The following is a 26,473-nucleotide window of genomic DNA, read 5'->3' on the forward strand; positions in this document are numbered from 1 at the left end:
GTCGCTGGAGCCCGTCAGCTCCTGCAGCACGCGGGTGCACGCCGCGCGCCACGAGGTGGAGCCGGCGCGGCCCCGGGCGCGACGAGACTGTACATGTACAGAGCAACTAGTACATGACTCACCTGGGACTTGTTCTAGCGACACGGGCTCGCGGAAGGGCCCGGCGTCGCTGGAGCCCGTCAGCTCCTGCAGCACGCGGGTGCACGCCGCGCGCCACGAGGTGGAGCCGGCGCGGCCCCGGGCGCGACGAGACTGTACATGTACAGAGCAACTAGTACATGACTCACCTGGGACTTGTTCTAGCGACACGGGCTCGCGGAAGGGCCCGGCGTCGCTGGAGCCCGTCAGCTCCTGCAGCACGCGGGTGCACGCCGCGCGCCACGAGGTGGAGCCGGCGCGGCCCCGGGCGCGACGAGACTGTACATGTACAGAGCAACTAGTACATGACTCACCTGGGACTTGTTCTAGCGACACGGGCTCGCGGAAGGGCCCGGCGTCGCTGGAGCCCGTCAGCTCCTGCAGCACGCGGGTGCACGCCGCGCGCCACGAGGTGGAGCCGGCGCGGCCCCGGGCGCGACGAGACTGTACATGTACAGAGCAACTAGTACATGACTCACCTGGGACTTGTTCTAGCGACACGGGCTCGCGGAAGGGCCCGGCGTCGCTGGAGCCCGTCAGCTCCTGCAGCACGCGGGTGCACGCCGCGCGCCACGAGGTGGAGCCGGCGCGGCCCCGGGCGCGACGAGACTGTACATGTACAGATATACGTTTACATTTTTAGGTTTAAAAACATCGCTTTTTGACAATAAAAACCACCAATTGAACTTTCAATACTTCGCTAAACTTAGCAAAAAACTATAGTTCGTTTTTTTAGCATTAAAAAGAAGGTAAGCGATCTTGACACGTCTTTTAATTGAATAACGCTTTTTAAATATCAGTAACTATTACTTATGAAAGCAGAAGAATATAAATGAACGTATTGGATTCATAATTGTTACATATTTGCCATTATTTATTTTTAAAACGTGTTTTTCAATAAAAAGACACGTCATGATTGCTAAAAAAAAACGAACTATAGAGGGTCATAAGAATAGAATAGAATATTCAAACAGAATGTTTTGAAGATCATCCCGTGTTACCTTAGTGGGCTGACTGGGCGCAGGTTCGTCATCCTCGGAGCGATAGGCGGCGGCCAGCTCATGGTACTTCGCCACCACATCTACTTCGCGCCAGTGGCTGTTGACATTAAATACATATGTGTAACGGTCAATATTAGTCTTGCCTCATAAATGTTAGGTAGGGTTGAATAAGTTTCATGTAGTAACAGTTTATGATGAGTCAAAAATTATAAATTACGCTTAATTATGTATTCAAGCTTAATTTATGCGACAATAATGTTGCATAAAAATTACAGTATTTGTTTCGCTCACAACATCATTAGTCTCACGCGCAAAAAAAGTTGAAACAGGCGTCCGTTTAAAATTAATCTTCAGCCAGCAATTACCTATCCCCCTAGACAATGATGTACTATTTCATAACATTTGCTCGTAAAACATGTCTCAGCACGCAGGCGCATATGAGTTATAACCGAAATAGTTACTGGACATTTTATGTTCAAATAGGGTATTTGACAATTTTTATGGTATGAGTTGATCAGGTTTGTTTTGAGGATCAAATGTCTGTATGGGACTCATTGTCTTAAAGCAATACAACAGTCACAAATGAAGGTCAAAGTACTCGCACTTTACTGACGAAACGCTTCTAACAAAATGGCTATACATCGTGACGTCACCATGTAACGTTAGAAGCCATTTCAATGTATGAAAAACAAGGAAATTGCGATTTTGTCGGTGAGATATTGCGTTCATGTATATGGTTGCTATACAATATTTTTTTAAATAAAATGTAAGAAATCGAATGGTATCATTTTTTTTTTCCTATATAACTTTAAGGCCTTGTATTTTTTTATTATTCCCATATATTATTATTTAAATTTCCAATGCATTGTGATAAATTGCTCATTTTCTATCTATTTAACTAGATTTAGTTATAAAATTCAACATGTGTCAAATACCCTATGTATTAGCACAGTTTACCTGATAATATAGAGCAGTAAGTCTGTGATAAGCCGTGCCTGGCGGACGATGGGCGAATGTGGTTCGTTGAAACGCTCCGCGTTGCTCGCTAGATAGCGTACGTCGAATTGCGCGGCCGCAGCTCGCCGATAGAACTGTCGAGAGAAATCATATTGTAATCTATTTAGAAATAGAATTATTTGATACATATAATTCTACTAGCGACCCGCCCCGGCTTCGCACAGGTTAAGAAATTATATATAAACCTTCCTCTTGAATGTCTGAACTGTCTATTAATAAAAAAACCGTTGCGTAGTTTTAAAGATCTAAGCATACATACAGACAGACATACAGCGGGAAGCGACTTTGTTTTATATTATGTAGTGATACGAGTTAAGGTCGTGTAGAAGGATAGAACAGGTTATTTTCAACGTTCGACGATATCACACCGCGTTTGGTAAGCGACAGATTCGTATCGCGCCGTGAAGTGTCTTACTACTGTATAAGGACACAAATCCTTTGACTGTAAGTGTAAGGCCTGAGTGGACGCTCGAGTTGGGCGTGCAGCGGGGCGGGGCGTGCGGCGTGCATGTTAAACTAATGCAAGCGTATAGGAGCGGCCTTAGTGCACGCTGCTCACATCACGCGTGAGCCCACAGCCACGCTGCACGCCCCGCCGAACGCTCCGCTTCGAGCGTCCACTCAGGCCTTACACTAAGACCATATTGTAAGGAGTGCGTTCGCCGCGGGCGGTTCCATACAAAATTGAACTATCGTTTGTGCAATCGCAGTTTCATATGGTCCCCAATACAACGCGCACCAACTCCAGTTTAATGTGAATCGTACATTTAACATTAAATTTTCTAAAATAAAGTTTAACTCACCAAGTGGTCGAACCTAGAACGAATGGTGCTGAGATCGATGGGGTATGGCACGACCAGCGCGTAAGTGGGGTACAACTGAAGATCCACCGGCGCTACGAAGGGTTCCGCCGCGGATAGGGACATCACCTATAAACAAAGATACATTTTATTACCTTTTTTTTCTGCCAAAAAAATTTTTTTGTATAAAAATGGTATGCTGTTACAAACTTATTTTGATTTTATATAAGACTTCAAACTCGTGATCCCAATACGATGTATCGATGACGTCAGCACGTCCGTATTGCACGTGCTATTCCGTAGTGCCAAAGTCATCTGTCCTTTGAAGTGGTAGTATTTTCGTCAGTTTTCTTGCTCGCACCCGTGCCGCTCCATCGTTTTGTCTCTTTCGCTAATTACAAGTATAATAGTTACCAGGTTGAGATGATGGGCTATAGCGCGGCACGCGGCCGCCCGGTCGCCTCGCGGCGGCCACTCGCTCGCTTCAGCTTTGTATAAGACTGCTTCTAGCTCGTGAGGCAACACTGGTACGGCACCGCCGGGCGCTGATGGTAATCTGGAAGGGAAAATAATCGGTTATTTACTTGAAATAGAGTCTATTTTCGGATGTACTCTGGAATCGGATAGGTTGTCCGCTGTCGATAATCTACGATTATAGTTTTAAGTAGCTTTCAGCAAATAGTCCCTTAGGGTGGTATGCCACCTGTCCAATAGGGTATTTGACTGTATTTACAATAAATTATTTTACACCATGCATGAAATAAAGCACCAAAAGATTAATTAACCTTTTGGCCGCCGGACCTAGTCCGCAAAGACGCTCACTCACACGCCAGAGCAAATTTTAAGTAAACAACTAATAAAAAGTTTAGGGATTGCAAATAGTGATATCGATATTTACAATTTATGGTAAAAATCTTCTCAATTTGGCTTTGTTCTTATCCAACTTTAATTTATTTCGAAAATGCCAAAAATTAACATATTTTTTACACACGACAATGTTAAAAATAAAGGTCTTTCTCATTAAAAACAACCACTAAACAATATCGATTCATGACGTAATATCACCGCACTAGGCTGTACAAGAAGTCGTTTATACAAGACAACGGCGCGCGTGGACTGTCCGCAGTGCAGACCGACAAGGACTGTTTCCGCGCGGATTAAGTAATAATAGTCTCTAGATCAACGGCGTAAGCGCTTGTCGGTACATAAACTTTATAAGCGTAACGTTAGAGCCGCGCATCGTGTGTCGATAATATAAATGTAAGTACCGGAACTGCATTGGGGAAAATTGCACGTGGGTTAATTGAATTGTCAATGAGTGAAGAACAATAATATTGGAAAAGGGTGGGGATCGGAAATGTTCGGGAATGCATGTTTCACATTCGACATGTTCCTTAGATGAGCTTCTCAGTTCCCGTATTACATCCTCCCTACCATGACAATTTTTCGTCAATTTCAAATATATAACATTCTCATAGTTAGGCGACACTGACTATATACTCCTAGCGTCCGCCTGTACCATTCTTGTGCGAAGCGGTCACTGCAGGGTATCACTCCCCACTACACTATCATCTTAAAATGAATCTTTTGTTCTGCAAATAAACCACAAGGACAGATTTACTTGTCTGACTCTACTATCAACAGCTGAAGAAGCTCCCTGAACTTCAGCTATAGTTAATGCCTGTCTCTCTCGTCTCGTTTCACGTATTCTAGTTACTAGTTACGACCAATTGGCATTTAACAAGTGTTCAAATGCTTAAATAAAACCAGATTTGCGATTTGATATTTATTTTGAATAGTCTCATATCGAGTTAACATTCCCATCCCTAGCTGTCTTGTATACAGGACAACGGCGACGAGGAACAAGAAAAACGTTGAAATCTGGAGCAATTTTTTTGAGAGCCTTATTATAAAAGAATGGATTTCTATAGCTGCAATAAATGCAATTTTTTTTTAAACAAGGACCTAAAACATTAACATGAGTGTAAAAAAGTATATAATTGATATTTTTTGCACATTTACCGAGCGGTTGAATTTTTGTCTTGTATACAAGACAGCGGCGCCAGTGTATCGTTCTATCGTTGTCTTGTATACATGCCAACGGCGGTCAAAGGGTTAATAGATAAACGTAGAACAGCAGATATTTTTAGACACAATTTCAATTTTAAAACCCGTAAAAACTAAAAAGAGTAGGTAATTTGATTGTGACGTCACAAGCTGGTGTTTCATATAAATTCCATAGTAGCAAAATCGTCTTGACAGTTCGAAAAAAGAAACTGATTTAACTAGTAGTCAAATACCCTATTTCTTTGTCCAATGTGTGTTTCGCCTCACATTTTGCTTGAGAGTGTGAGACGCCATGAGATTGCACAAACATATTGGACAGATGGGATACCACCCTTACATAAATCTAAGTCGTATGTGAAATAATAGTAGGAAAAACCGGCCTAGTGAGAGTCGGACTCGCGTTCCAAGGGTTCTGTACATTAAGTCCGACTCACGCTTGACTGCACATTTCTAATAGGTTTTCCTGTCATCTATAGGTAAAGAGCTATTTTGTGTATTTTTTTTCAAAATTTTAGACCCAGTAGTTTCGGAGATAAGGGGGAAATGGTCATTTTTTGCCTATTTTCTTGAATAACTGCTAAACTATCTATCCTCAAATTATAAAAAAAAATACATTTGAGATTCTTACAATGAGCTCTTTCATTTGATATGTAACACGATATAGTTTGAAAAACTTTATTTTTTAATTTTCTCATTTATCCCCCAAAAATGGCCTCCATATTTAAAATTCATTTATTTACGTTACACGTCCATCTTTGGGTCACAAACTTAGATATGTGTGCCAAATCTCAACTTAATTGGTCCAGTAGTTTCGGAGAAAATAGGCCGTGACAGACGGACGGACAGACAGACGAGTGATCCTATTAGGGTTCCGTATTTTCGTTTTGAGGTACGGAACCCTAATGAAGAGTATATCCATCATCATCATCCTCGCGTTGTCCCGGCATTTTGCCACGGCTCATGGTAGCCTGGGGTCCGCTTGGCAACTAATCCCAGGAATTGGCGTGGGCACTAGTCTTTACGAAAGCGACTGCCATCTGACCTTCCAACCCAGAGGGTAAACTAGGCCCGTATCGGGATTAGTCCGGTTTCCTCACGATGTTTTCCTTCACCGAAAAGCCACTGGTAAATATCAAATGATATTTCGTACATAAGTTCCGAAAAACTCATTGGTACGAGCCGGGGGTTTGAACCCGCGACCTCCGGATTGCAAGTCGCACGCTCTTACCGCTAGGCCACCAGCGCTTTTGAAGAATATATGAAGAAGAGTATATCCATATTAAACTGATGTACAGCAACGTACCTCTCCGGGTCCATGGGCTCGAGGTCCCACGGCGACAGCCGCTCCACTTCGCCGTTGTCCCAACGCACTTTGAGCGACAGGAAGTTGGCGGCGGCGGCCCGCGCCCAGCGCGCCGCCGCGTCCGGCTCGTCCGGCGCGTCCGGCACCGCGCCGCCGTCGCCGGACGAGCCGGACGTGTTCTCCAGCACCACGCCCGTCCACCACGAGTCGTCGATCATGCAGCGGAACCTGGGGCAAGAAAATCACTACATAGGTAGGGGGTAGGTAGGTAGGTTTAATTTAGGTTATATTTATATATGTACTGTGACGTCCAGGCGCCGTTGTGTACTGGGTGACCAAATGAAACAACTGTTATCGCTTGTGCACTCCGCAGCCACGCGCACGCCATGACACTTCCCTATGGAGTGAAGCTAGCGGGTAGTTGCGTCGTACTGTTTATTGTGTAACCGTCACATGTACGCTTTATTTTTATTTATTTAAGTATTTCTATTTATGTTTATGTATATTATTTGTAACAATGTGTATTCAAAACTTGCATTTCATTAACTTTAGTGATTGTACACTATTGTTTTGTTTGTCATTCATCGTTACTTCTGTTTTGTTTTATTCGTTTCCTCAAAGGTTAACTGGAAGAGATCCCATACAGGGATAAGTTCGCCTTTGTTGTATTTAATTTACTCTGTAACTATGTTTCTCGTGTTTTTATTTCTATGTGCAATAAAGTATATACATACATACATACATACATACATACATAGTATAAAACAAAGTCGCTTCCCGCTGTCTGTCTGTATGTATGCTTAGATCTTTAAAACTACGCAACGGGTTTTGATGCGGTTTTTTTTAATAGATAAGAGTTCAAGAGGAAGGTTTATGTATAATTTGTTAACCCGTGCCATAGAGAAATATAGTAAGACAAGAGTGCTCACTCCATACATCAGTTAGACTATTAATTTCAGTGTCTACATCTAGCATGTACCATATGTTCTTGTGAATAAATGATAATTCAATTCAATTCTAGCATCGAGTAGCGGAACTATCAGTACTGCTACTTGACAATAGATGTAGCATCGACCGGAAAGTCTTATGCTGTTGAGATAAGACTGTCCAGTCGGTGCTACATCTATTGTCAAGTAGCAGTACTGATAGTTCCGCTACTCGATGCTAGATGCTAATAGTCTTTTTGGTACTAAAACTGATGTATGGAGTGAGCAATCTATGTATTTTTTCTCTATGCCCGGTCGAAGCCGGGGCGGGTCGCTAGTATATGTATAAAGCACAGTTTTCCCTTTGGGCTGAAAAGTCTGCAGTCGCTGTGGAAAAACTAGTGTCTACTTCGGATTGATTGCCAAGTGGACTCCGGGCTCCCATGAGCCGTGGCAAACAGCCGAGATAACGCGAGGAAGTTAAAAAGTTAGGAGTGCTACGTGCGTAGAGGATACATAAGTGTACTAAGTAGTGATCCTGGGTCAGTACGACCCATAAAGGCTGCGTGTGAGTGACGTGCACTGTTGGATGTTGGAGCCGTACACGCACTCGTCACGCAAGCGGTGTGCCGTCTCTCATAAGGATCTGTATAGTACAACACCGCACGCGCACGTGCACGTCACGCACACGCAGCCGGTGTGCACAGGCCTTAAATGGTTTGCGCAATATTAGTGCTGTAATATAGCCTTAGTGTAGTTCAGCGGTCGGCAACCTTTTAGCAGCCAAGGGCCACATAGTAGTTAACGAAGTTGACGCGGGCCGCACTTTGTTAATATTTATGACTTTATCAGACATTGTCGTTTGTCAATATTATATACACATAAATACGCTACGCACCGATCGCCCTGAGTCCATCCGCGCGCGCAGCCCGCGCTATACTGCTGTCGCAGCACGAGGAAGTCGATGACATCCGGCATGTCATGGTACACGACCACAATACTGCCGCCGCCGGTCGCCGTGGAACTGCCGGCAGGGCGGGGTAGCGAACACGCCAGCCGCACGCACGCCACACGCGGCGGCTTGATGGCGTATTTGATGCCCACGACTTTAGCCGCTTCGCAGTCCTGAAGTGTTACGATAAGAAGACACAATTTAATGCTATATGTCGTACAGTTGAGTTCAAAAACATGTTCAGAAGCCATAATTCCAAAAATATTTTTACGGCCTTATGGGTGAATCAACTTTTTCTTGTCACTCGTTGCCATGGTTACGTTCCCCTGGGTCACTCTTTAAAACCTGATTTTTAGACATTTAAATTCTCCAAGTACGCTTTTTTGTGTAACTTATAAACCCTTTCCATAGAGGGTCGTCTACCAAGCGTGTCAGAAGGTGGTATACAATGTCTTCTAACAACTATGCTACTACTGTCTCTTGGCTGACCAGACAGAATAACAACAAGAAATAGTTGATCCACCTTTATAGCCAATGTATTAGAGCCATATAAACATGACATGAGAGGCGTACATAGACTAGGAATCCTCTAGACGGAGTTTAGAGCAATTATTTTATGAAACCGATGCTGCCAAAAATACGGGGGTGCGGGGGGACGAGGTGAGCGAATCCCGTGCCGTGATTGGTCCGTTCAAAGACACGGACCAATCACGGCACGGGATTCTGACACTTTAACTCGTAGATGGAGTAAAACTACCGTATATAGTGGCAGAGGGGGTAGCGTTACTATGCTCAGTCTAGAGGATGTCTTGTCTGTGGAGGCGTATAAGATAATTCGTATATGGGGCATTATTTATAAAAAGGGACGTTATTGTCGATGGCGCTTACGCCGCACGGCGTCGCGCGGCATTGTATTTATATCGGAGCATCGTTAATAATGGCGTAAGCGGCATCGACAATAAGGTCCCTTTTCACAGATAACGTCACAAATATCGATAGAAATAAACCACTATTTTTGAACTTACGTAGACATGAACGTTTTCCCACGGCCTGTCCCGTGGCGACACCGGGTACAAGTCCTTTTCTGACACGGCTTCCATATATTTTTGATGACCCTGAAATTGATGAAAAACGAAGGCATATTTTAGAAGAAAAAAGAGTAGACATTTCAAATCTTCTTCTTCCTCGCGTTATCCCGGCATTTTTGCCACGGCTCATGGGAGCCTGGGGTCCGCTTGACAACTAATCCCATGATTTGACGTAGGCACTAGTTTTACGAAAGCGACTGCCATCTGCCCTTCCAACCCGGAGGGGAAACTAGGCCTTATTGGGATTAGTCCGGTTTCCTCACGATGTTTTCCTTCACCGAAAAGCAACTGGTAAATATCAAATGACATTTCGTACATAAGTTCTGAAAAACTCATTGGTACGAGCCGGGGTTTGAACCCGCGACCTCCGGATTGAAAGTCGCACGCTCTTACCGCTAGGCCACCAGCGCTTTTTTTCTGCGCCCGAGTTATCTGTAAATAAAGGATAGGTTGCACGTTGCATCTGTATATAGGCCCCGTGCATGAACTATAGGGGGTAGCACAGGAGTTGTCAGATTTTTGGCGCGAGGCGTAAATGTGTCGTTTATGCTTCCGATGTAGCCCACAAGATGGCAGAACCTAATATGCACAAGGAAACGTGCCGACGAAAACGGTAGATGGTAGTACTTGCTTTGGCAATGTACATGTGCACATATGTTTCCGATTCAGGCCACAAGGTGGCAGACCCTCCAACGCGCACGGTCACTATGCAGATAGGTTGAGTCATTTGCTATCTTCTCATGCCTAGAAAAAAAAATTGCCCACTGTTTTACTGACTGCTGCCAAGGACCATATGGTCCTTGCTACTGCGCACGTAACAATTTGAAATTTACGAAAACTGGTGTAGAGCTGAAAAAAAAGTCCCCATTTTTTTTTTAAGCATGAGAAGATAGCAAATTATTCAACCTATCTGCCATTTTAATTTGGCAAATGATGTACCAAGCACTCTGCTTGCTTAGATCTTTAAACCTACGCAACGGATTTTGATGCGGTTTTTTTAAATAGAGTGATTCAAGAGGAAGGTTTATGTATAATTTGTTAACCCGTGCGAAGCAGGGGCGGGTCGCTAGTATATTTACTTATTTATTTAAACTTTATTGCACAAATTTATACAAAAATAGTACAAATGGCGGACTTAACGCCTCGGGGTATTCTCTACCAGTCAACCATTGGGCTAAACATAGACATTATGTTTGGTGCAGAATTGTAAATGGTGGATATGGTGATATATTATATAAACTTGGTCAACCAGATCTTGACAGTAGAAAAAGGCGGCAAATTTGAAATATGTAGGCTCGAAGGGATATCGTCCCATAGAAAATTTTACTGACAAGATTTGGTTGACCAGCTATAGTACACTCACCATCCTGAAGTACACGACGGCGTCACCCATCTGCGGGTGGTAGGGCGCCTTGCGCGGCGACACGGCCGTGAGCCACTCCCCGGGCCGGTACAGTTCCGGCAACTCCGCCGGCGCCGCGCCGGACCCGGAGCCGGACGCGGCGGCGCCGTTAGCGGCCGCCGGGCGCTTCGGAGCTGACACGCTGGGACTGTATCTGGATATGAAGATGATTAGATTTTGACATAGACTAGGAATCCTCTAGACGGAGTTTAGAGCAATTATTTCATGACACCGATGCTGCCAAAAATACTGGGGCGCGGGGGACGAGGTGAGCGAGTCCCGTGCCGTGATTGGTCCGTTCAAAGACACGGACGTCACACAAAGGCACTTTGACTCGAAAATGGGGTAAAACTACAGTATATTTGTGGCGGAGGGGGTAGCGCTACTATGCTCAGTCTGGAGGATGTCTTGTCTGTGGGTTTTGATAATTGAACAATTGATTGCTGGTGTGATTATGTAAAGTGAAGACAGAAGTCGTCATAGCTCGTCCAAACTTCGAGCGTCACCGGCTTCCGGCACGTCGGAAGGAAGGAGCCCAAGCGATATCTTACCATACAAATCGTTCTGCCCTTTTTTGGGTGGGGAAAGTGCAGAATTCGATAAAACCACAAAAACCGGCCAAATGCGAGTCGGACTCGCGCACGGACGGTTCCGCACCATCAACAAAAAATAGAGCAAAACAAGCAAAAAAACGGTCACCCATCCAAGTACTGACCATAGAATTAATATGACTAGAACAACTGTCAATCTTCAAAAGTGCGACCAAAAATGAAATGCAAGTGTGTGCGTAAATTGTCTATGTGAGATCAAAAATAGTGATATCATGTTACAACAGATTAATAATCTGTCGATGTTTCATTGCTTTATCGAGTACTTTTTCAAATGTGTTATTTTAAACGTTAAAATTCTACGACATTATGATGTATAAATAACACTTGCACTGCGTGTGCTATCAAAATCGTTGCAGACTTATCTTAATGTAACTCTTACTGTGTTGGAAAGTGAAGTTTAAATTTACCGCTAAACATGAGCACCTTCAAAAAGGTATAATAATCGTTATTATTTGAAGTCGGTTATAAAAGCTAATATCTTAATGATGTCTTGTGAAGAAATAATTACATAGCTATTAATATACCGACAAGTTATCGATACTGTCATATGAACATTTTGTCAAGCCCTAGCGTAAAGTAACAGGTTATGTTTTTACACAAAATATTTTAAATTATAGACTAATATGATAAAATATTAGCACACGAAGGAAGAAAAACTTATAATGAACTTTATAAACCGGCTTATGTATGTATGTATGTATGTCACTTTATTGCACATAAACAGGTTTACATAAAACGGACAAAAACACACACTCGTACACTTTTTTCGCTGTTAATTTGACAAAATATCGTTATGAAAATTTCGCTCGGAATATCATAAATCCTCTGAAATGAGTATTTGCTTGGATTATTTTGCACTGTAACACTGAAATCCGGCACACTACAAGACACCATCTTCACTGAATTACTTTATTTAATACTTTTCGTCCTAATCCATGTATATTTTTCAATTTGAAAATTACCGTGATACGCTCTTGGCCGTCCGCGGCCGTCGTCAAACTCAAAAGTGGTTACGTTTTCTCATTGGTAGTCTGACTTTTTCGCACTCATGGGATGTTCATATACGTGATGGCTTCCCTTTCGCACACTTCAGCTGTCTGTCAAGCGCGAGCGCGAATTGTATGTCTGTGGTACTGACCCCGCCCGACGTTGCTTAACTTCGGTCAAAAATCACGTTTGTTGTATGGGAGCCCCACTTAAATCTTTATTTTATTCTGTTTTTAGTATTTGTTGTTATAGCGGCAACAGAAATACATCATCTGTGAAAATTTCAACTGTCTAGCTATCACGGTTCGTGAGATACAGCCTGGTGACAGACGGACGGACGAACGGACGGACGGACAGCGGAGTCTTAGTAATAGGGTCACGTTTTTACCCTTTGGGTACGGAACCCTAAAAAAGTATCATGTTGTCTTGATGTTTTGTACCAGAGAGCCTTTCGGCTTTAATCGATAAAAACTAGTAGCCGATATCTGAATACGAATACTATGGCGCTAAATATTCATTCTAAAGGGGCCCACTGATTACCAGTCCGCCGGACGGTATCGGCCTGTCAGTTGTTCGGAACTGTAAACTTTTTGTTCTAACTGACATGCCGATACCGTCCGACGGACTGTTAATCAGTGGGCCCCTTTATATAGGCTCGATTCATCGCACAATACTCGTAGCAACATATGAGTAGTTCATGCAAACCAACTTCAGAGGGAACTACACGAGTCTGTAAAATGAGTTTTAAAGCATCCTAAATTTTGTTTCCTTAGGTTATATACTTTAGTGCAAGATATGACATTTAGCAATTACGTATTCCGAGTTAGGGCGGTGTCAGTCAAACTAAATTGTAAAAGCCTTTAGATGGTCGTTAGGCCTGAATTTAGCAAGTTGACAATCTGGGGCCTATTGCATAACATTTTACAACTCATAATACAAGCGGACGCCTGTTTTCGTTCCCTTTTATTAGAAATAGACTTCCGCTTGTATTATGAGTTGTAAAATGTTATGCAATAGGCCCCTGTAAAGCTTTGGATTCCTCCGAAAACGGTGCCGTCATATAGCGGCCGCAAAAGACGGCCGTCTTTACGGTGGCGACATGTGGAAAGTACCACGGCGTCATAACACACCGTCATCCACCAAGGTCAAAGCGGCAAATTTGAAAAATGTAGGCGCGATGGGATAACGTCCCATAGAAAATTTGAATTTCGCGCCTTTTCCTACTGACAAGATTTGCTTGATCATCTATAATTTACTTGGAGGATGAAATATCATCAGAAGAGGAAAATAATCGTAGTACGGAATCACTTATTCAAATCTCGTGTCATTTATTCCAAAATGGCGTCACCGCTATCTAATAAAACGTTCACGAAACTATCGACACCGTCATGACGGCCGTCATCTTACGTTACGTTGACAATCAACGTAACGTAACGTCGTCTGGGAAACCGCGCCATCTTGTTTACATAGACAACGTTCTAGTGACGTCAGTCAACGCTATATAGCGGCCGTAATATGACGGCACCGTTTTCGGAGGAATCCAATGCTTAACAGTGTAGACGTACCGTCTAGCAGCCACGGGGCGTCGCCGAGCGCGGGTGGGCGGCGCCAAAGCAGCGCCCGCCTCCCAGTCTGAATATGCTGACGAAGAACTGGTGACAATACACAAACATAACTCGTATACATATGTAAAAAAAACCGGCCAAGTGCGAGTCGGACTCGCGCACGGAGGGTACCGCACCATCAACAAAAAATAGAGCAAAACAAGCAAAAAAACGGTCACCCATCCAAGTACTGACCCCGCCCGACGTTGCTTAACTTCGGTCAAAAATCACGTTTGTTGTATGGGAGCCCCACTTGAATCTTTATTTTATTCTGTTTTTAGTATTTGTTGTTATAGCGGCAACAGAAATACATCACCTGTGAAAATTTCAACTGTCTAGCTATCACGGTTCGTGAGATACAGCCTGGTGACAGACGGACGGACGGACAGCGGAGTCTTAGTAATAGGGTCCCGTTTTTACCCTTTGGGTACGGAACCCTAAAAACTTAGCTATAGTCGGAGTATAGTCGGGTAAGGAAAGGAATTATATTTGACGGTTATAAAATTACAATGTACTTCTTAATATCCTGTCTAAATGTAATCACTTTTATTTGAAGATTTAACAAAAATTACAGTTTGTTTGAACCGGATCCCTTTCTTTGGCATAATGATTGAAAGTCATAATGTAACGATTGTCAGATTAACATTAGTCATAATTCTGAAACCGTTAACTTTTTAGGATTGTCGTAAGATTACGAAAATGCGTACAAACAATAGGTACATTATGATTTGAAACTTTATGGGAAACAATAGAGACCCTGTTTGAACACACTGAGCTGAACTGTCACTTAGTATTTGGGACAAACAAAATTCAAACCTGTTAACGTTTCTAAGACAAAACAGAAATTTATTGTTAAACTATGTTGGTATGTACTTACTTGCCACTTTTGGTACCGGAATGTGAACTGAAAGATAAAAAAACAAGTTTATAATTAATACTAAAATAAGGTTTTTAATTACACAACTAATACTACAAAGTTGAGGTAATAAACAAGAACTTTAACCCTATTCTTGGCAAAATTAAAAAAAAATCGTGAATTTTAGCCTCTTAAAATACAAGATGGTGCATGTATCTCTATCTTGTAAGATATCTATACTTGGTCAACCAGATCTTGACAGTAGAAAATGGCGGCAAATTTGAAAAATGTAGGCGCGAAGGGATATCGTCCCATAGAAAATTTGAATTTCGCGCCTTTTTTACTGACAAGATTTGGTTGACCAGCTATACATTGTCAGAAAAGGTGTTTTAACAACATATGAAAATAGATTTACATTCTGACCAAGTATTTTAAATAACAAGCAGTAATAAACTTTATTGGAATGCACGAAGCCGCATTTTGAGTTGTAATGAAATTAATTGATATCATACCTAGAGTCGGTGAGATCCAAGGAGGACCGGCTCGAGCGCGAGTGAGATCGCGAGCGAGAGGAGCGCGAGTGCGAGCGGGACAGCCGCACGGACTCGTCGGAGGTGTCATTGTCCGAGCTGACCACTTCCAGCGCCGACGGCTCTTCCACAACTCGACGGACCTAAGAGAAATATACGAAAATATAGCCAAGGAACTTAGACCCTTGTTGTATTTTCAATTAGGTTGAATTTCATTTGTTCGAAAATTATACGAGACACATGAAATGCTACCATGAATCTAGTATTTTAACTGGATCGGGCATGAGGGGTGGGGAGAAATGACCGAACGGGACAGTCTTATGTATCTTTCAGTAGGAGTAGCAGCGAAAGCGCTATTATTGTTTGTCCTTGTCACAGTCTCACTTTTTTTATTCCCCATCATAAATTAGTATGGATTATGGTGGGCAACAAATAAATTCGACTAATCATAGTGTCGTATTGCCTATCTTTTGTCCCTCACGGAGGCACGCGTATACTACTTCTATAGGATCCTACCTTCTATGGAAATATACGAAAATATAGCCTCGTGCCGCCCACCACACAAAATTATAGCCAAGGAACTTAGAACCTTGTTGTATTTTCAATTAGGTTGAATTTCATTTGTTCGAAAATTATACGAGACACATGAAATGCTACCATGAATCTAGTATTTTAACTGGATCGGGCATGAGGGGTGGGGGGAAATGACCGAACGGGACGGTCTTATGTATCTTTCAGTAGGAGTAGCAGCGAAAGCGCTATTATTGTTTGTCCTTGTCACAGTCTCACTTTTTTTTATTCCCCACCGTAAATTAGTATGTATTATGGTGGGCAACAAATAAATTCGACCAATCATAGTGTCGCATTGCCTATGTTTTGTCGCTCACGGAGACACGCGTATACTACTTCTATAGGACCCTACCTTCTATCTTCTATGGAAATATACGAAAATATAGCCTCGTGCAGCCCACCACACAAAATTATAGCCAAGGAACTTAGAACCTTGTTGTATTTTCAATTAGGTTGAATTTCATTTGTTCGAAAATTATACGAGACAAATGAAATGCTACCTACTTTGTTATTCATTAACGTTGACATTCCATCGAAACTGAGTGTACATACTTAGTGTAAGGCCTGAGTGGACGCTCGAGTTGGGCGTGCAGCGGGGCGGGGCGTGCGGCGTGCATGTTAAACAAATGCAAGCGTATAGGAGCGGCCTTAGTGCGCGCTGCTCACATCACGCGTGAGCCCACAGCCACGCTGCACGCCCCGCCGAACGCTCCGCTCCGAGCGTCCACCCAGGCCTTACACTAATGTACATTGGGCGGCACGAGGATAGTAGATGTTCATAATACCAAAGATAATTTAGTAATAGAGGCGTATTGTCAAAGTACATTTCCATCGCTCGAAAAGATGGCGCTATACCTTTGGCCTATCTCCTGTAGATGGCGACACCTTTTGATATTGATTTAATAAACTTATCATCATCATCATCATGATAAATTTAACTATTTAACACATATCAGTAAAATAACAAGAATCAAAGTCAAGTTGCGTTCTAAAAGTTTTAGTGCTGTGTCGAAAGATGGCGGTAAATTTGCTGTGACTATAACATCTCTCTCTCGTAGAAAAACGCTGTAATTCACGTACCACAAAAATGACGCAATGACGCAAATGACGTACCTACCTAGTTAAGTTAGATTGTATAAGTTATTTGTTGACATTTTATATTCATTATTTTATATACTTTAATAAAATAACCTCAAGAGAAAAAACAACAACAAATATTTTATTAAATATTTCAGTACTGTATTCAGTACGTATAATTATGTCAGTCAAGTTCTTAGCACAGCTCCATACAAAATATCAAACAGATCCATCACTATTCACACTTATTTTATATTGTTCTGTACCTATATATGTAGTTTGCTATTGTGTCGTTTAAGTACTTGTATTATGTATTGTGTTATTTGTCTCAGTGTTTTATGGGCTAAAAGCCTGAAATAAGTTTTTTTTGAAGTGAAAACTTCTTTAGCGGCGCTGGGCACTTTTTAAGGTGGGGAATAAATCATAAATTCGAGACAGCGTAAGGCGATCACGTGACCGTAAGGTCCGTAAGGTTTAGATGGCCACTCATTTAGATGGCATTTAAATCAATAAAGAAAAACTCAATGACATAATTAAATAAAGCTACACCTTGATGAAATCGCTAATAAAAGTGAACTCTAGTACTGGTGAATAAAACTCAAAATATCATGACCAAATATATTTAGATGCGAGGTCTGCAAGGTAACTTTACAATTTCTATTCGAATTTTAAACAAGCTCACTGACCAGCAAATAGCAATTTCGGAACTAAAGTTTTTCAATAGAAAGGAGGATGGGTCAATTATACATAGTGCTGCAGACATTTTGGACTATAGTCATTGAGTTTTCACTTCTGTCGGCATTCCCGGAGTGCAACCCGTTGCTTTTTTTATAGTTACCGGCTGCGCCTGCGGTCTGGGGCGTGGCTGGGGCCTGGGGCGGGCGCGCGCGCGGCGCCGCTGCGGCTCGGGCGCCGTGCTGATCATGATGGGGCGCCGCCGCATCTCCCGCCGGTACCACGCCAGCTCGAACGCGTTCATCGCCGACCTGAAGTAACATGTTATTGTTAAAAAAAACCGGCCAAGTGCGAGTCGGACTCGCGCACGGCGGGTTCCGCACCATCAACAAAAAATATAGAAAAAAAATCGTGTTTGTTAAATATTTATTTTATTTTATTTTTAGTATTTGTTGTTGTAGCGGCAACGGAGATACATCATTTGTGAAAATTTCAACTGTCTAGCTATCGCGGTTCATGAGATACAGCCTGGTGACAGACGGACGGACGGACAGCGAAGTCTTAGTAATAGGGTCCTTTGGGTACGGAAGTCGCAAGTACGCAAAGTCGCTTCCCGCTGTCTGTCCTTATGTATGCTTAGATCTTTAAAACTACGCAACGGATTTTGATGCGGTTTTTTTAAATAGATAAGAGTGATTCAAGAGGAAGATTTATGTACGTGCGAAGCCGGGGCGGGTCGCTAGTAATATTGTAATGAAAAGTCTGTCTGTTAATCTGTTACCTCTTCACCGCTGAACGGATTTAGATGAAATTTCGTATGTTTGAAGTCCAGTAAAGGACATAAGGTAGTTAATTTTTATTAATCATCAGACAGATCATTATGTACTCCACTCAGACGAAGACGCGGGCAAAGCAGAGAGTTCACTGAATTCTTCATCAATCGACTCTCGTGGTTCATTTAATGCTTTATCTATATCGTTTAATAAAATTGGACAGCTTAAATTGAGTAGCCGATGAACAGATGGCATCATGGCAGGCATGAGTCTGACATGAGCCCGCCGTGTGGTGTACTGTGTACTCACCCCTGCTGGTGCTGCAGCGCGGTGACGGCGGGGGGCGGGGGCGCCACGAGCGGGCGGGAGGAGGGCGGCACGGGCACGTCCCGCTGCCACGAGCCCGCCGTGTGCCGGCCGTGTGGTGTACTGTGTACTCACCCCTGCTGGTGCTGCAGCGCGGTGACGGCGGGGGGCGGGGGCGCCACGAGCGGGCGGGAGGAGGGCGGCACGGGCACGTCCCGCTGCCACGAGCCCGCCGTGTGCCGGCCGTGTGGTGTACTGTGTACTCACCCCTGCTGGTGCTGCAGCGCGGTGACGGCGGGGGGCGGGGGCGCCACGAGCGGGCGGGAGGAGGGCGGCACGGGCACGTCCCGCTGCCACGAGCCCGCCGTGTGCCGGCCGTGTGGTGTACTGTGTACTCACCCCTGCTGGTGCTGCAGCGCGGTGACGGCGGGGGGCGGGGGCGCCACGAGCGGGCGGGAGGAGGGCGGCACGGGCACGTCCCGCTGCCACGAGCCCGCCGTGTGCCGGCCGTGTGGTGTACTGTGTACTCACCCCTGCTGGTGCTGCAGCGCGGTGACGGCGGGGGGCGGGGGCGCCACGAGCGGGCGGGAGGAGGGCGGCACGGGCACGTCCCGCTGCCACGAGCCCGCCGTGTGCCGGCCGTGTGGTGTACTGTGTACTCACCCCTGCTGGTGCTGCAGCGCGGTGACGGCGGGGGGCGGGGGCGCCACGAGCGGGCGGGAGGAGGGCGGCACGGGCACGTCCCGCTGCCACGAGCCCGCCGTGTGCCGGCCGTGTGGTGTACTGTGTACTCACCCCTGCTGGTGCTGCAGCGCGGTGACGGCGGGGGGCGGGGGCGCCACGAGCGGGCGGGAGGAGGGCGGCACGGGCACGTCCCGCTGCCACGAGCCCGCCGTGTGCCGGCCGTGTGGTGTACTGTGTACTCACCCCTGCTGGTGCTGCAGCGCGGTGACGGCGGGGGGCGGGGGCGCCACGAGCGGGCGGGAGGAGGGCGGCACGGGCACGTCCCGCTGCCACGAGCCCGCCGTGTGCCGGCCGTGTGGTGTACTGTGTACTCACCCCTGCTGGTGCTGCAGCGCGGTGACGGCGGGGGGCGGGGGCGCCACGAGCGGGCGGGAGGAGGGCGGCACGGGCACGTCCCGCTGCCACGAGCCCGCCGTGTGCCGGCCGTGTGGTGTACTGTGTACTCACCCCTGCTGGTGCTGCAGCGCGGTGACGGCGGGGGGCGGGGGCGCCACGAGCGGGCGGGAGGAGGGCGGCACGGGCACGTCCCGCTGCCACGAGCCCGCCGTGTGCCGGCCGTGTGGTGTACTGTGTACTCACCCCTGCTGGTGCTGCAGCGCGGTGACGGCGGGGGGCGGGGGCGCCACGAGCGGGCGGGAGGAGGGCGGCACGGGCACGTCCCGCTGCCACGAGCCCGCCGTGTGCCGGCCGTGTGGTGTACTGTGTACTCACCCCTGCTGGTGCTGCAGCGCGGTGACGGCGGGGGGCGGGGGCGCCACGAGCGGGCGGGAGGAGGGCGGCACGGGCACGTCCCGCTGCCACGAGCCCGCCGTGTGCCGGCCGTGTGGTGTACTGTGTACTCACCCCTGCTGGTGCTGCAGCGCGGTGACGGCGGGGGGCGGGGGCGCCACGAGCGGGCGGGAGGAGGGCGGCACGGGCACGTCCCGCTGCCACGAGCCCGCCGTGTGCCGGCCGTGTGGTGTACTGTGTACTCACCCCTGCTGGTGCTGCAGCGCGGTGACGGCGGGGGGCGGGGGCGCCACGAGCGGGCGGGAGGAGGGCGGCACGGGCACGTCCCGCTGCCACGAGCCCGCCGTGTGCCGGCCGTGTGGTGTACTGTGTACTCACCCCTGCTGGTGCTGCAGCGCGGTGACGGCGGGGGGCGGGGGCGCCACGAGCGGGCGGGAGGAGGGCGGCACGGGCACGTCCCGCTGCCACAAGCCCGCCGTGTGCCGGCCGTGTGGTGTACTGTGTACTCACCCCTGCTGGTGCTGCAGCGCGGTGACGGCGGGGGGCGGGGGCGCCACGAGCGGGCGGGAGGAGGGCGGCACGGGCACGTCCCGCTGCCACAAGCCCGCCGTGTGCCGGCCGTGTGGTGTACTGTGTACTCACCCCTGCTGGTGCTGCAGCGCGGTGACGGCGGGGGGCGGGGGCGCCACGAGCGGGCGGGAGGAGGGCGGCACGGGCACGTCCCGCTGCCACAAGCCCGCCGTGTGCCGGCCGTGTGGTGTACTGTGTACTCACCCCTGCTGGTGCTGCAGCGCGGTGACGGCGGGGGGCGGGGGCGCCACGAGCGGGCGGGAGGAGGGCGGCACGGGCACGTCCCGCTGCCACGAGCCCGCCGTGTGCCGGCCGTGTGGTGTACTGTGTACTCACCCCTGCTGGTGCTGCAGCGCGGTGACGGCGGGGGGCGGGGGCGCCACGAGCGGGCGGGAGGAGGGCGGCACGGGCACGTCCCGCTGCCACGAGCCCGCCGTGTGCCGGCCGTGTGGTGTACTGTGTACTCACCCCTGCTGGTGCTGCAGCGCGGTGACGGCGGGGGGCGGGGGCGCCACGAGCGGGCGGGAGGAGGGCGGCACGGGCACGTCCCGCTGCCACGAGCCCGCCGTGTGCCGGCCGTGTGGTGTACTGTGTACTCACCCCTGCTGGTGCTGCAGCGCGGTGACGGCGGGGGGCGGGGGCGCCACGAGCGGGCGGGAGGAGGGCGGCACGGGCACGTCCCGCTGCCACGAGCCCGCCGTGTGCCGGCCGTGTGGTGTACTGTGTACTCACCCCTGCTGGTGCTGCAGCGCGGTGACGGCGGGGGGCGGGGGCGCCACGAGCGGGCGGGAGGAGGGCGGCACGGGCACGTCCCGCTGCCACGAGCCCGCCGTGTGCCGGCCGTGTGGTGTACTGTGTACTCACCCCTGCTGGTGCTGCAGCGCGGTGACGGCGGGGGGCGGGGGCGCCACGAGCGGGCGGGAGGAGGGCGGCACGGGCACGTCCCGCTGCCACGAGCCCGCCGTGTGCCGGCCGTGTGGTGTACTGTGTACTCACCCCTGCTGGTGCTGCAGCGCGGTGACGGCGGGGGGCGGGGGCGCCACGAGCGGGCGGGAGGAGGGCGGCACGGGCACGTCCCGCTGCCACGAGCCCGCCGTGTGCCGGCCGTGTGGTGTACTGTGTACTCACCCCTGCTGGTGCTGCAGCGCGGTGACGGCGGGGGGCGGGGGCGCCACGAGCGGGCGGGAGGAGGGCGGCACGGGCACGTCCCGCTGCCACGAGCCCGCCGTGTGCCGGCCGTGTGGTGTACTGTGTACTCACCCCTGCTGGTGCTGCAGCGCGGTGACGGCGGGGGGCGGGGGCGCCACGAGCGGGCGGGAGGAGGGCGGCACGGGCACGTCCCGCTGCCACGAGCCCGCCGTGTGCCGGCCGTGTGGTGTACTGTGTACTCACCCCTGCTGGTGCTGCAGCGCGGTGACGGCGGGGGGCGGGGGCGCCACGAGCGGGCGGGAGGAGGGCGGCACGGGCACGTCCCGCTGCCACGAGCCCGCCGTGTGCCGGACGCCCTCGTTGCGCCACACGCCGCCCCCGCCGAAGCCGAGGCCGTTGACGAGGCCGGGAGTCCGCTCGGCCGCTAAAGCCTGGTGAGAATGAACATGGCTTCATGACACAAATAGTGGATACTTCAATCCAAATACTAGACGATTCGTCGGGGACTTTCGCAGTGGTTACCCTGTAAATGATAACTCATTTACACATCTACTGTCATCTGGTGTCATTGTTTCATTTTGACTAACAGCTCAAACTCATAATTTAAACTACAAACCGGTTACACGCAGCAAAACATATAATGACACCGCAATCAACGACAATAACTAGCAACTAGAGATAGGTACATATCTCAAATAATTGGTAGACCTTACAACACACTAGGTACTTTCAAACCTAGCGTGTTTGCTGTTCCGTCCCTAAAAGTTAGGTGTATTCCCAACATAACATGGGACGGGTACTAATAGTAATACATCAGTTGCTAACGGAACTCTACACTGATATTTTTTTAGAGGGGGAGGGGGAAGGTTGGTGTTGGGGGCTGATTGTGACCGACCTCAATCATGACGTCGATGCGGCTCCTGGCGTCGGCGAGGGGGATGAGCTGGTCGAGCGCCAGGTTCTCGCGGCCCGGCACGAGGCGCTGGTACTCCGGCGGGTGCGGCGCGCCCTCCACGTCCACCAGGAAGGGGGGAGGCATCAGGTGTGGGGGGATCTCGGTCTGTCAACAAAAATGACGAATATTGATATCGTAAAACTATTGTCCGTAAGTCCAAAAACAAAAATCTTTCAATGGTAGACGTTACCTGCTCATCAAGGGCTTTTCCAGTAGCGTCTCTCAACAGAGGCCGATAGTCCGTGTGGAAGAACAGCTCCGGAGGCAGCTTGGACATCAGCTTCGGTCCTGAAGCCACCGACAGCAGCAGTAGGTGTCTACGAGCCTCTAAACCTAGCTGTGACTCAATCTAGTCAAGTTACCTGCTCATCAAGAGCTGTGCCAGTAGCGTCTCTCAACAGAGGCCTATAGTCGATATGGAAGAACAGCTCCGGAGGCAGCTTGGACATCAGCTTCAGCCCTGAAGCCACCGACAACAGCAGTAGGTGTCTACGAGCCTCTAAACCTAGCTGTGACTCAATCTAGTCAAGTTACCTGTTCATCAAGGGCTGTTCCAGTAGCGTCTCTCAACAGAGGCTTATAGTCGATATGGAAGAACAGCTCCAGAGGCAGTTTGGACATCAGCTTCAGCCCTGAAGCCACCGACGGCAGCAGTAGGTGTGTACGAGCCTCTAAACCTAGCTGTGACTCAATCTAGTCAAGTTACCTGCTCATCAAGGGCTGTTCCAGTAGCGTCTCTCAACAGAGGCCGATAGTCCGTGTGGAAGAACAGCTCCAGAGGCAGTTTGGACATCAGCTTCAGCCCTGAAATCACCGACGGCAGCAGTAGGTGTGTACGAGCCTCTAAACCTAGCTGTGACTCAATCTAGTCAAGTTACCTGCTCATCAAGAGCTATCCCAGTAGCGTCTCTCAACAGAGGCCTATAGTCGATATGGAAGAACAGCTCCGGAGGCAGTTTGGACATCAGCTTCAGCCCTGAAGCCACCGACTGCAGCAGTAGGTGTGTACGAGCCTCTAAACCTAGCTGTGACTCAATCTAGTCAAGTTACCTGCTCATCAAGAGCTATCCCAGTAGCGTCTCTCAACAGAGGCCTATAGTCGATATGGAAGAACAGCTCCGGAGGCAGTTTGGACATCAGCTTCAGCCCTGAAGCCACCGACAGCAGCAGTAGGTGTCTACGAACCTCTAAACCTAGCTGTGACTCAATCTAGTCGTTACCTGCTCATCAAGGGCTGTTCCAGTAGCGTCTCTCAACAGAGGCCTATAGTGATATGGAAGAACAGCTCCGGAGGCAGTTTGGACATCAGCTTCAGCCCTGAAGCCACCGACAGCAGCAGTAGGCTACGAGCCTCTAAACCTAGCTGTGACTCAATCTAGTCAAGTTACCTGCTTATCAAGGGCTGTTCCAGTAGCGTCTCTCAACAGAGGCCGATAGTCCGTGTGGAAGAACAGCTCCGGAGGAAGCTTGGACATCAGCTTCAGCCCTGAAGCCACCGACAGCAGCAGTAGGTGTCTACAAGCCTCTAAACCTAGCGGTGACTCAATCTAGTCAAGTTACCTGCTCATCAAGAGCTGTGCCAGTAGCGTCTCTCAACAGAGGCCTATAGTCGATATGGAAGAACAGCTCCGGAGGCAGCTTGGACATCAGCTTCAGCCCTGAAGCCACCGACAACAGCAGTAGGTGTCTACGAGCCTCTAAACCTAGCTGTGACTCAATCTAGTCAAGTTACCGGCTCATCAAGGGCTGTTCCAGTAGCGTCTCTCAACAGAGGCTTATAGTCGATATGGAAGAACAGCTCCGGAGGCAGTTTGGACATCAGCTTCAGCCCTGAAGCCACCGACAGCAGCAGTAGGCGTCTACGAGCCTCTAAACCTAGCTGTGACTCAATCTAGTCAAGTTACCTGCTCATCAAGGGCTGTTCCAGTAGCGTCTCTCAACAGAGGCTTATAGTCGATATGGAAGAACAGCTCCGGAGGCAGTTTGGACATCAGCTTCGGCCTGAAGCCACCGACAACAGCAGTAGGTGTCTACGAGCCTCTAAACCTAGCTGTGACTCAATCTAGTCAAGTTACCTGCTCATCAAGAGCTGTTCCAGTAGCGTCTCTCAACAGAGGCCGATAGTCCGTATGGAAGAACAGCTCCGGAGGCAGTTTGGACATCAGCTTCAGGCCTGAAGCCACCGACAGCAGCAGTAGGCGTCTACGAGCCTCTTAACCTAGCTGTGACTCAATCTAGTCAAGTTACCTGCTCATCAAGGGCTGTTCCAGTAGCGTCTCTCAACAGAGGCCTATAGTCGATATGGAAGAACAGCTCCGGAGGCAGTTTGGACATCAGCTTCAGCCCTGAAGCCACCGACAGCAGCAGTAGGTGTCTACGAGCCTCTAAACCTAGCTGTGACTCAATCTAGTCAAGTTACCTGCTCATCAAGGGCTGTGCCAGTAGCGTCTCTCAACAGAGGCCTATAGTCGATATGGAAGAACAGCTCCGGAGGCAGTTTGGACATCAGCTTCAGCCCTGAAGCCACCGACAGCAGCAGTAGGTGTCTGCAAGCCTCTAAACCTAGCTGTGACTCAATCTAGTCAAGTTACCTGCTCATCAAGGGCTGTGCCAGTAGCGTCTCTCAACAGAGGCCGATAGTCCGTGTGGAAGAACAGCTCCGGGGGCAGTTTGGACATCAGCTTCGGTCCCGAGGCCACTGACAGCAGCAGGAGGTGTCCGTGGGCGTCTGCGGCGGCCAGGGCGCAGCCGCCGCCCCATTTCGCATCGAAGATCGCGCCTTCCCCTTGCCCTTCGATTTTGTTCAGGAATGAAGCCAGGATCTGTGAATGAGATTCAAATTCAAATTCAAAATTCAAAATTTCTTTATTACATAAGACACACTTTGTTTATAATGTACAGTGATGGAGCCACCCGGTAAGCAAAAATGCCTGTGTTGGGTGGCGCCGCTCTTCCTTTAGGTGACATAACTATTATAATAGAACATATGCTAAGCTAATTAACTCTAATTTACTGGCTAAAATTCTAGCTTATAGCTACTACTTACATTTAATCTAGACTTATGATAGGTACAAGAATCCAAAAAAGAAATGTATATGTATCCCTCTTTATGTGTGTGTGTGTGTGTGTGTGGGTGTGTGCGTGCATGTGTTCTTGTCTGTTTGTGTGATATTTCAGTCAAGTTCAATGTAGTAAAGTCTCTGTCTCATCGTAGGTTAAGGTCACCAGCCAATTTGTAACTTCTCTCTTGCAGTCATAATAATGTTTCAAGTAAATTTCAAGTTGTTTGTTCACTTTAACTTTTTGTAAACATGTGAAGATTTTGGGCAGAACTGTCTGCGAGCAATTGAGGTCCTTGTATTTACAACTTCCGCTACTACAGCTTTTTTTCTTTTGTTCTTGTGATTTGTATTATAGGGTAATATTTTATGTTTTTTTAATGTGATATTTAGAATATTGAGAGATATTTCTTAGCCTCAGAGTAAAAATACTGTTGTATCGAGTACCCTAAACTATTTCTTTTTTTGTGTCATAAGAGTTCATCATCCTCGCGTTGTCCCGTCATTTTGCCACGGCTCATGGGAGCCTGTGATCCGCTTGGCAACTAACCCCTAGAATTGGCGTAGGCACTAGTTTTTACGAA

At 48.3% G+C, this 26,473-nt stretch overlaps 1 protein-coding gene across 1 annotated transcript in view; it reads right to left on the reverse strand.

Annotated features, from left to right (window-relative positions):
- Positions 1–26,473, reverse strand: part of LOC134659901 (uncharacterized) — a 54,462-nt gene that overhangs the window by 15,379 nt on the left and 12,610 nt on the right. Inside the window, exons 13-30 of the mRNA XM_063515607.1 lie at positions 25,422–25,652; positions 22,771–22,935; positions 22,119–22,306; positions 18,808–22,069; positions 18,687–18,769; positions 17,768–17,915; positions 15,265–15,425; positions 14,774–14,800; positions 13,858–13,944; positions 10,656–10,848; positions 9,230–9,319; positions 8,151–8,377; positions 6,327–6,554; positions 3,371–3,512; positions 2,960–3,085; positions 2,097–2,230; positions 1,140–1,236; positions 618–747 (exon numbers count right to left, since the gene is read on the reverse strand). Coding sequence (XP_063371677.1) covers positions 618–747; positions 1,140–1,236; positions 2,097–2,230; positions 2,960–3,085; positions 3,371–3,512; positions 6,327–6,554; positions 8,151–8,377; positions 9,230–9,319; positions 10,656–10,848; positions 13,858–13,944; positions 14,774–14,800; positions 15,265–15,425; positions 17,768–17,915; positions 18,687–18,769; positions 18,808–22,069; positions 22,119–22,306; positions 22,771–22,935; positions 25,422–25,652 — 5,719 coding nt within the window. The remainder of the gene's footprint in view (positions 1–617; positions 748–1,139; positions 1,237–2,096; positions 2,231–2,959; positions 3,086–3,370; positions 3,513–6,326; positions 6,555–8,150; positions 8,378–9,229; positions 9,320–10,655; positions 10,849–13,857; positions 13,945–14,773; positions 14,801–15,264; positions 15,426–17,767; positions 17,916–18,686; positions 18,770–18,807; positions 22,070–22,118; positions 22,307–22,770; positions 22,936–25,421; positions 25,653–26,473) is intronic.

The sequence above is a fragment of the Cydia amplana genome, chromosome 25 (assembly GCF_948474715.1).
Source record: "Cydia amplana chromosome 25, ilCydAmpl1.1, whole genome shotgun sequence".
NCBI lineage: Eukaryota > Metazoa > Arthropoda > Insecta > Lepidoptera > Tortricidae > Cydia > Cydia amplana.